Below are 11,051 nucleotides of genomic sequence, written 5' to 3'. Positions count from 1 at the left end.
AAGAGTGTAGAGCTTCGAGCAAAGTTACTAAGCTCGCTCTGCAAAGTCAACCACAGAAAAAGGTAAAAGAACATGCCTTCAGATGGAAGGTAAAGAACAAGTACATGTAATGCAATAATGCAAAAAATAAAAGCTGGTGAAGTGACAGGCAAAAAAAGTAAGAGTATTACAGGTCTTATTTTTGAGCATTACAAATCTAGGAACAATCAGAGGAACTTTTTTTTTTAAATTCCCCCACTTTCTAGGACCCTTCAAGGTCACAGAATGTTCACTGATTACAGAAGCTGCATTTCTTGAACTTTGTTTTCATTATTTCCAAGAAAACAATAAAAATAATACTAAGACATGCCAATTCAAAGCACTGTTATTAGTCAGCACAATGTGAATTATTTCTCCAAGTACTGAGCATGTTCATAGTAAGCTAACACCACAATTCCCTTATTGAGTGGTATTCTCTCTCAATTTAACGGCATCAATTAAATAAATTAAGCTCTCTAAATATCTCCAGTGACCAGCAATCATTAAAATTCCTGTAGCTCTGATTTTAGACGTGTCCTTACCAAAAACATCCTGGTAGTACTGGCCTCTGAACTTAAAGCAGGGCTGGAACTTGCGAGAAGATGGATTTGAGTCAGAAGCTGAACATGCTTGAAGAATAAAATCAGACAAATTTTTTTTCAGTGTATCAGAAATCCAAGAAACTGGAAAGCGTAAGCATAGAAGCACAAGATGTACCTCCTGAGCACCCCAAAATCACTTAAAAAAAAAAACAAACCAACAAAAAACCGCAACAAAACACTGAGGGGAAACTTTAATATCCACTGGCAGGAAGCTTATTACACAGATTTTGAACACATCATCTGTTTCAGGCTCAGGGCAGTTTCCCAACTTTTGTGCCAAAGTCTCATACCATAATGATCAATGCAGAACAGATGTTTTTTCCTAATTAAATATTTAAGTATTTCTTCAGAAACAATGACTTCAGCTATCGGAACTCCCCATATGCACACAAACACCATACATCTTGCTTTGCAGCCGAAAAATTTAAAAGGTCATTTACTCTACACATCTAATGCAAGATCTTTAGCTTGTATTTGAGCGGTCTCTGTCCTTTCTTGCTGCCACAGACCAAGACATGACACTGTATGAGATACGCAGAATAATAAATGACTACTCAGCCAGACTTGTATCAAGTTCACACAAAATCAGTGCACTTTGTCCTCATGAGATTGAGTTGACAGTGAATTTCAAGTTTTGAGAATAAGTCCTCTTGAACTTTGTACGGATGTGGAAAAAAATTCTCTAGGTACAGCTTCTCATTTATGCTGCTGACAGCTTTTAAAATGTTCAAACTGAATTTCTACACAGTTTTGCATGGTGGGAGGAAGAAAAAAAAGAATCCAAATTACATCAAGAGTAATATTCTCAGAAAGTAATAAAGAAGTTGGTGAAAACCGAGGATTTTGACAGATTACAGTCATAATTCAAATTGCCAAGGCAGCAATCTCACATAAGAACAATACAGATGCCAAGAAATAAGCTCTACTTTGCACGTTCAAATCAAATTGTATTTCAGTGTGGAATCAGGAAGGTAAAGATCACCTATTCAAGCTCCAGCTTCAAATGTAGCTTTTTCAACTGATTTCTTTAAGGAAGTATGCCAAAGCACTTGCTGTACCATCGGCTTTCCCTGCCCCCCACAATATACAGCAAATATTCATGGGGTCAGACCAAATAACATTTTATTACCTGCTGCATTTGCTGCTGGAGCCTCCTTCTTTGCATAGTGTCCAGAACAAGACTCTGGAGAGGCTTCTCATTTTGAGGTTTTGATTTTTCTATCTCTTGTGGTGGCTTAATGGAGGACTTTTTCATTCTCAACTGCTCAAGTTGTTCCTTCACTGTCCGGTGTTGTTCATTCAATAAATTTGCCAGAGGCTCTTCAAATCTGTTTGAGATCAGGCCAAAATATAATAAGCATATGACTTAATAACCATTCGCATTTATTTAGAATATTTTACTCTCTGTCTGGGATGCACAGTTTAAGAACTAACATCCCTGTACTACTCAACACTTTGACAGTATAATTCAATTTGAAAAAACAGAGTTATTTATACAGTTGGTTTATACACCAATCTTTCAATCTACCACAGCACTGTTGTAGTTCTGGGATGCAATGCTTCAACTGCTTATTCCAAAGACAGGTAAGTTTTGTCCATCATTCCCAATCATATTCCATGTGCTCAGATAGATCCTGACTGCTGTTGAGAGTAAAATAATCCAGAATACATTAGAACCAATCCTATTTAACTTACACCATCAGGCAGTGTCTGAAACCAAGGTATTACAGGTGGCATTTTACCACGAGGGTCTCCAGAAAGATCACACACTGACTCACATGCTGTTACTTAAAAAAAATAAAAAATTGAAGTATTTTCTAGTTTCCTGCAGAGTAGTTTACTAGACATCTGCTGATACTATAGTAAGAGCTACGCTGGTAGCACAAAAAAATGGACATATTACCAACCTTTCAAAAACTGCTTCAATTATCCCCTGCCTTATGATAGATTATTTATTTCAGCTACATCAGTTAATATTCTGATTTCTGCTAGTTATCAGCTTTGCTTCTGTAATAGGCCTGAAGTCAGTTATAAGTAAAGTTGTTCCATGATGTTTCATAAAACCAACAATGAACCTAGCAAATGGCTGATCTTCCACAGAACAACTTTAAGAATCCTGTATACAGATGAAACTGGGGAAGAAACAATTGGGAGAACTGCTCACCAAAGACAAATGAATACAACTAGCCGTTATCAGACAAATGCATACAAATAGTAAGAGAAAGCATAAAGTTTCCCTGCTTTTAGTCTGTAGCTGGTTTAAGAATTACTGCGCTCCCCTCTGGTACTGCTCATCCCAGAGGGAGTATCAAGAAACTCCAGCCTTCATTTTAGCTCCTTTCCCAAACAGATACAGCTTGATCTTGAGCTAATCTGCCCCATAAACAAGGAGACACCATTCATACCTCAGTTTCTGTAATGGGTTAAATAGAGATGTATTATTACCTAGAAAGAAACACTTTAGACCCTTTCCTCTTCAAGGCACTGTTTCAAGTATAACCCACACCAAAAATCATCAAAAGACAATTTCCAAACTTTATAGGCATTTCAGACCTAGGCCTCAGCTATCTTATGCAGTCTTTTTCCTTAGAAAAGTCCACCATTACATCCAAGCTATTTATTTAAAAGATAAGGTGACACACTTGGTCAAACCAGCTCCTCAAGCATTCCCTGTCATCAAAAAAAAAAATGTAAGGGCAGTAAGTGAACCCCACTCCTTAACAATAAAAAAAAAAGTAATTTTTTTTAAAAAGGCAAGAAAACTATTATTTTTTCTGAAATTATTTCAGAACACTACACTCACCACCACAGCGTAAAGCACAAGAATTAAGAGAGCTAGAGTGGCTATCACTTTGAGGTCGGGACCTTCTTTGCACAGGTCCTATACAGCTTTGATCACATATGCAGCAACACCCCAGTGTCCACTGTTTCTCTACCCATTGCTTTGAAGTATCATCGCCAGTCCTGCAATATCCCAGTCCACTAACTATCATTAGTTTAACAGCTGAAGTGACTTAGCAGGTAGTGAAGCAATTTTTTCAGAACAATTAGTCTAATAAAGGGGGGATATGTGGACAGACTTGAGAAATAAACACAATTTAAATACACAGGGACAGTATATACAGCATGGAGATTAAAGAAGCAGGAACAGAATCCTCCACTGGAGATGCTGCCTCATTGGAATAGATCGCCATTCTGACAGCTGTTTTCACCTACGGTACAGAACAGCTGGCACCAATCTTTTAGTGCAGGCATTCTTGCTGTCTCTTTCTGAACAGTTACGTTTTCATTGTTGTCCTCTTCTTCAGATGCATCATGATCAGTGAAGTCAAAGATGGCAGACAGAAAGAAGAGGGTCAAGATAAGTGGTCAATCTCATAAAGCAAAATGGCTCAGAGCTTTCAAAACAGTAGCCTGTGCTGTAAAGGCATTATCTCCTTGGTGGATGGCATAGTACAGCTGCAGGTACCTGCTTTTTAAACATAACAGAGTGTTTTTTTAATTTTATGACCCAAATCAAACAATCCTACCTAAGTGCTTGTGGTGTATTAAAATTTGGCCGTGACTCTGTAACATTATCTTCATCTTCTGGACCTTCATCTTCCATGTTCGAGAAACCCATCTCATCCTGAAACTGATAGCAAATGTGTAGCAACAGTCAGTAATAGAAAACTCAAGTAGTATATTTACCAGCAACTGTCTTTAGCTAATAAAGCTCATGATGATCCTCTCAGCACAGGCATTCATCTCTGCAGGGACTTATGGAAGTTCCTATATACATTCCCTCTCAAGGATGAAATTACACCTTTATGCCAGGGCCCTTTGCACATAGTCAGCACTAAGCATCTCACAGAGACCACCCATTTACGGCTTTAGAGATTTCAGGTCAGATCGGAGAAAGATCTGTTCTTCAGTGCTACACCAAATTTATTACTTACTGTCTCAAACAGCTCCTCCATCAGTTCATTCACTTCCTTTTCTGCAAGTAAAATTAAAAAGAAGTATGAAGATTCCTTTTCCAAGAAACACTTAACATTCCTGTCATGATATCAAGTCACTTAAGGAACGTCTCTTGCAAAGGGAAACCCTTCTCTTGCAACGAGAGGGCCAAGAAGGAAACGTCTCTGATATTATATCCTTTTTTAATGCTGGACTCCAATAAACTTCAGCTGAGACTGTTTTGATTCAAAAATATAATATAAAAACCAATTTTCAGAATTAAATTTAAAGTTATGTTAACCTGTAATAAGAACTAAAAGAATTGTGCTTTATTGACAAGATGAAAGTGGTATTTTTATAAAACTAACTCAAGGATTGTAAGGACTTGGAGAAAGTTTAATTACACTCAAGTCATAAGGTAAGCATTCAATTCTGAATTGGCTGAAGCTTTATGAAAGACTGTACTATCACGTAAGTATTATTCTTCAGTCTTTGCTATGGAGTAAAGTTGCATCTGATAGCACAGCTGCCAGCTCTGGCTAGATCCTTTCACATATTCACAGAACGCCAGTTTTGCATAGAAAAACTGTTCAAGCTAGCACGCAGATTTTTTTTTTAATTAGCCTACACTGCAAAAAATCTTTACAACAAACCACTCACTTTAAAAAAAAAAAAATATTAATAATCCTAACAAGAAAGAAGGTGATATTCCCAAAGGACTTACTGGTAATTCTCACAGCACGATCATTTCTGAAGTCTTCTGTATCTGGTTCATCCAGATCTTCCAGGAAGTTGTACTCAGGGTCATCATCATCATCTGCTTCATCTAATAAGAAGCGTGTTTTGAAATGTCATTACCCTGCCCCAAGACCAATCAGTAGCCAGGAGCAGAAGCGCTTTGTTTACTGCCTGACCTGGCACAAAGCGAGCTAGGATTATTGCTTGAAATTAGCTGTATGTTCCTTTTTATGGCAGCGATATCAAGCCCATCATCTTTTCAAATTGAGCTATTAGCATCCTTATTTGTAGCCATTCCGATTTAGAAGTGCTGGATTTATTCTTTGTGACCCGAGTTTCAAACAAATTTAGGAAGAGTGAAGTAGTATTATTTCAATTTGCGTTTTGTATTCAATTTGCACAACTGTAAGCAACCGGTAAAATTCACGACAAAAGGAAGTCAAGCCCCAAAGCTGCTTCTTGTTTCTTCTCAGAGAACAACATAGTAGTTTCTACAAAAACAAGTCATGTCCCTAAAAAAGAGCATGACACACTCAGATTCAGGTATATCAATGCTGTCAGCTTCATGACACAGCACAATGGATTAAGGGCTGAAACATAACTTTAATTTACGGTTGCCAGTTACTGCATGGCTAGTAAAGTGAGACATCTAAGGTTTAAAAACCCTGACAAATGTCCATGGAGATGAGGAAAGCTGATGGCATGCAAAAACATACATATTACTAAACAAAATAATGGCTGCAGCCAAGAACATCATGTATAAATAGAAAGAAAGAGCTGCAGGCTTTCAATGTAACCCCCAATTCCAGCGAACATAATAAAACATCTGTCATATACCTTCATTCTCCACATCATCATTCATGAGTCCTCCAAGCCACCTTTTCCATTCTTCATCATCTGCAGTATTGGGATCATACATATCAGGTGTGATATCTGGGGCTCGGAGCTCAGCCTCCAGCTGACCAAGAGGAACATCCTTCAGTGGTCTCTTAGATCGAGTTCGGAAGGCAATAAGGCTGTCTTCCAGAGACTGAAAGGTGAAGGAAAGGCACAATGGAATTACAATGTCTCTGCTTGTCTCAGTTTCTCTGGCAGCAGGGTTTTCAGCCCAGCCAAAAAAGTCCAGTACCAAAATATTACATTCCTGCCACAAAGAATCATTTACTTCAGTAGTCTGAGAAAGCTGAACGTTCCTTACTCTCACTATTAAACTGTTATTGTTTATAAATATATTATTGTTCATTTATCTCATGCTGAACTCTTATCTGCTACCAAAGAAGCAATCTCCACTTGAATATTTGATTCTTTCACGTGTGTTTTGCTCCATTTGCCTTCTTCACTATCTATAATTAATTCTGAGCAGCAGGCACAGGACTCTTTCTTCATGACTCCTCATCCTCGCATAGTAACACAGATCAGTAACATTTTTATCATTATTAATATGAAATAGTGGTTCTCTTTACAACCAAACTTCCTCAGGTGTTAATAGTATCCTTGCCTGCAAAACACAACTAAGCTGACAGGGTATCTTTCAAAAGGAAAACTATTTTCACTTATGTAAATGTCACAGAATTACATCTAACAGCCAAAACAATGGCAGTGAGAGACTTACGAGCATAAATGGAAAGCATAGTTACAAGAAACTAAAAGGATATGTCCCTAACAACACTTTACCAACAGCTACCTCTATTCTCTCACAGAGCTAGCATCCTACACGCTATGGAGATTCAACTTGCTGTTTAAAGTTACAAAAGGAGAGCAGAATGCAGTAAAAGTAGTAGCAGAGAACACCAGAAAGCTACCTCCTTTCTAACACATTTTACTCAAATTAAAACAACAGTACATAGCATCCCCAACAACGGTACCTGGTAAGAATCCATGCATACTGGGCTTGAAGCCAATTCTTCATCCACTGCATGCAGCTTCTCCATGAATGTGCTGTCTTTGTTTTGCTTTGGTTTAGGAGGTGGTGGAGGTCCCATGGGAACTACTTCAGCACTAATATGTCTAACAACAGGTGTAGTAACCTTCTCCATCTAATTAAAAAGGCCTTTGTGTTAAAAGGTTTTATTTAGGACATAATTTTCCAAGGACAGAAATAGGTCTCTTTCTGTTTGACCAGAGTCTAGCACAGTAGAAATGAGAGAAATGCTTCATAAAGGAAATAGATTCTTCATATTATACTCACTTTGGTTTTCAGAAAGTACAAATAAATTTACTATTCGAAAGGCTTGCAGAAAAGGAGACATTTGGAAGATTTGAGTATCAGTCACAACATTACTAGAGCTGATAAACCTGAACACCAGTAATTGTGACGCGCTCCCAAAAACAAATCCATGGTGAGTAGAACATGGAAAGATCGATACATTATTGCTCTTTCTCCGATTCCCAGTGTCAGTGGTCAGTTCTCACAGTTGCTTTCTCATTCTTGTCTGCCGATACTCGGCTGCACTGCACATACTCCTACTGATTTGACAGTGTATACAGTCATCTCGAACACCTTTATGTTTTTATCAGAATCACTTGCTCCTCCTAAGCCAAGGACATCAAGCAATTCTCCTGCACTCCTCTTAAAAATAATCAGAAAAATAATAATTATCTGAAGAAGAGCTGATTGTTTCCATTGCCAGTGCTTTTTTAAGTACTTGTGTTTATTTCAGTCTAAGCTCTTTCTGCAAGGGTTGCCCTTCATTGCTTATGCAGGAACCATTGCAGTGGGATGTCAAATCCACATATCACCTGGAATGTCACCACAACTTTAAGCAACAATATGTATTTTTCCTTTTGCATTAATACTTTAGGAACAATGACTGAAAGTTGTTTCTAAAGAAAGCAAAAACTCTCTCGCAAGTTTACCTCACAAAATGTCCCTCCCTCTTCATCAGATGATCGCCTTGTCCTAGATCGTTTTGCTCCCCGAGGAGAAGAAGCAGTGCTCTCTACATCACTTTCCAGTAAGCTCTGTAGTGCAAAAGATGCAGAATGCAAGCAAGCAATAATGCCACAATCAAACACTGCTGCAACTAACATTCCAAAGACTCTTTTTTAGCCAAATGAATAATACAGCATTGAAGAAAGATTACTAGAAGGTCCAGGACAACTTACAAGTTTTCATGTGTTAAAATAAATAGAGCATTCTGCTGCCTCAAACATGCAGACAACTCCATGCTGAACAGAACAGATGTTTGTACAAGTTGCATTTACCTCTTCTGCAGTCTCATCCTCATCCTCATCCTCAGGCTGGTATTCTTCATCAGATGAATCATCTTCCTCAAGAGGAATGTCCACAAACTGAGGAGGCTGCAACAGAACAGAAGAAAGGTGACAACTTTTTACAGGCAAGATAAAGAGTTGCACTCTAATGGTGCACTATCAGATCAAAGATTTCTAACTGAGGAAATACCCTGAAGCTGAGTGGAAGGAGACAATTGAAAAAGGCCGAAGAAACTAAAGAATTTACTAAAATTAGAGTGGTAAAGCAAAGTAAGTGGTTTGAAAAGGTGCAAGAATGAGCACAAATGGTTTAGCACGTGTATGATGGAAACACAGCATGAGCAGACACTATCTCAAAGACATGCTTCTAGTTCTTGAATGGCCACTCACTCCTGTTACACTGCTGAATCCTGCCTACACTTAGATATCAGATGTTTTGGAGCAGGAAAAAAAATTGAGATCCAGGCCGTATTTCCAGGCAGTCCTAAAACATATAAAACAGGCCCACAGAGGAGAACCTCGCAGCAGTAGCATTCATTGTCAGGAGTTTCATCCGGGTAGAGGCTGCTGCAATACCACTATGGGAAGCTGGACCATCCAGAAGAACAGACCACTCGCTCCCTACGGCACGTCATCACCTCATCATGTTCTGTCCCCCCCTGCAGGCAGCTCTTTTGTGCCCTCTGTGCACATGCTGCTACATTAACTGCCTCGTCCTGCCTTGCATACCCTGTGTGCAATGCTCCTGGTCACCGACACTCCCAATATGCTAGACACGAGTCTGCTCCACCCCTCCAAAAGATTCCCTGCTCAGCAGGGTGCCTCTAGTATGGCCTCCGATTTCCCAGCAGTAGTTCACTTACCTTCACCTCATTTGCCTTCTTAATTGGAGAAATATTCCATGTTGGAATCACCTAAAGATAACAAAAACACTCTGTCTCCAAAAAGCGCAGTGTTGCACAGCTTAGACAATCTATTAAATCAAATGAGTACTTGAGCTTGAGGCCTTGTTCTCCAAAGTAGCCAAGTAACAACAGACTTCAGACAAACACTTTCTGAACTGCCCATGTGATCTCTATGTGCAGTAACTTTAGTATGGGATACTGTCAATCCACTGCATTTTCTAACTCTGACCTGGTGCTATTCTAAAATGAATTATTTTTTACATTGTTTTAACTTACTTTTTCATTTTAAGAATAAATCACTTAAAAGCACACTTTACGCTTCTTTTAGAAGACCCAACAATCAAAATGGGGAGGGGAAGAGTGCAATAGTAAAAGCAGATGACGTACTTACCACTCCTTTCTCCACAACTTCCTTCAGTTTGGAACGAGTCATTTTGGGCTCCTTAGAGTTTAAAACAAGACAACAGCAACCTGTTGAGCTATTTTCCATAACTGCAAACTTTTCCCCAGCAATTCTTTTTAAAACTCTTGTAGTAAAATTCATTACCTTTTAGACATGATCAGAGTGACATCAAAAATAACCCCTCATAATTCTGTTTCATAATTTACACTCATACACAGACACTACTCACTTCATCCAGGTGGCAAATTTGGTAATGAAACGTAAATTATGGTACTCCCTATTCTACCTATTCTCTCCATAGCACATCACAGACCAAGGAGATAGACTGGTGAAGGTATTGTGCATTTGGAACAACTGAAAAACCAAGCTGAAAAAGCTTTTTACTTACAAACAAAGGTATATCTTCTGTCTCACTGATGGCTGCTTTCATCATGGCAACCACATGCTCATTTGTGATCACTTCCTACAGGAAAACACAAAAAAGTATCCTTTATGTTGTTTGTTAAAAAGAAACAGACTTAAGGTTAAAATAAACTAGTTGGAAACATGATGGAAAAATATTCAGTGTACAATATACTTTGTAATTATAGTATAATAAAAAAGATTGTTCAGTAATCGAACAAGAAAATATAAAGCAAGTACAGCAGTGATAAAAACATTTGCGCTACATTCTCTGTGAATGTTCTACAGAATAAACTTCCAGCAGAAGGAAAGAAAATAGTCAAAACAAAGGCTCGCACCAGTTTCCCTTCCCTCCTGTCACATAGTCAGTAAAATGCGCTGGTCCCAGCCACATGAGAAATGCTGCTATGAAGCTGCAACAAGGAAACTTAAGTCCGTAAGCACTCACAGGCTTCCAAAATAATTCTCTAGAGAATTTGTAACATATGTAAAGTACATAATAATCTACTCTTTGAAACACTGTGCTACATCATTTCAGAAAACATTGTATATATTTAAAAGAAACAGGGGAAAGCAGAAGAGACTCAGTATACATTACTACATTTTGTGAATGCCACCATAAGGTTCCTAAGGGAAGGTAGATGCCTGAGATATTTACAGCCCTTCCACAGTGCCATGTGACAGAGAAAGGCATTAATTATGGCACTTGCACAAAATCAGCTGGTGAATCTGCCCAAAAAAATCGTGGCAGTCTCCAGTTTGTTTGCCACAGGGATGGCAAAAAGGGAAACTATACGAGATCACCTGGATTAGAACAACACTAGCTGCAGG

At 38.5% G+C, this 11,051-nt stretch overlaps 1 protein-coding gene across 1 annotated transcript in view; it reads right to left on the bottom strand.

Moving 5' to 3' along the window:
* The window catches only part of LOC104627676 (GON-4-like protein), a 24,937-nt gene that overhangs the window by 13,059 nt on the left and 827 nt on the right, over window positions 1-11,051 (bottom strand). Inside the window, 13 exon segments of the mRNA XM_010296008.1 lie at window positions 3-38; window positions 561-647; window positions 1,750-1,948; window positions 4,151-4,254; window positions 4,559-4,599; window positions 5,284-5,385; window positions 6,135-6,327; window positions 7,163-7,333; window positions 8,154-8,258; window positions 8,502-8,597; window positions 9,374-9,424; window positions 9,807-9,857; window positions 10,207-10,281. Of these exon segments, the coding sequence (XP_010294310.1) occupies window positions 3-38; window positions 561-647; window positions 1,750-1,948; window positions 4,151-4,254; window positions 4,559-4,599; window positions 5,284-5,385; window positions 6,135-6,327; window positions 7,163-7,333; window positions 8,154-8,258; window positions 8,502-8,597; window positions 9,374-9,424; window positions 9,807-9,857; window positions 10,207-10,251 (1,281 nt within the window). The 5' untranslated portion in view covers window positions 10,252-10,281.

This window comes from Phaethon lepturus, unplaced genomic scaffold (assembly GCF_000687285.1).
Source record: "Phaethon lepturus isolate BGI_N335 unplaced genomic scaffold, ASM68728v1 scaffold40621, whole genome shotgun sequence".
NCBI classification, from domain to species: Eukaryota; Metazoa; Chordata; class Aves; order Phaethontiformes; family Phaethontidae; genus Phaethon; species Phaethon lepturus.
This window is presented reverse-complemented; position numbering and strand designations above follow the sequence as displayed.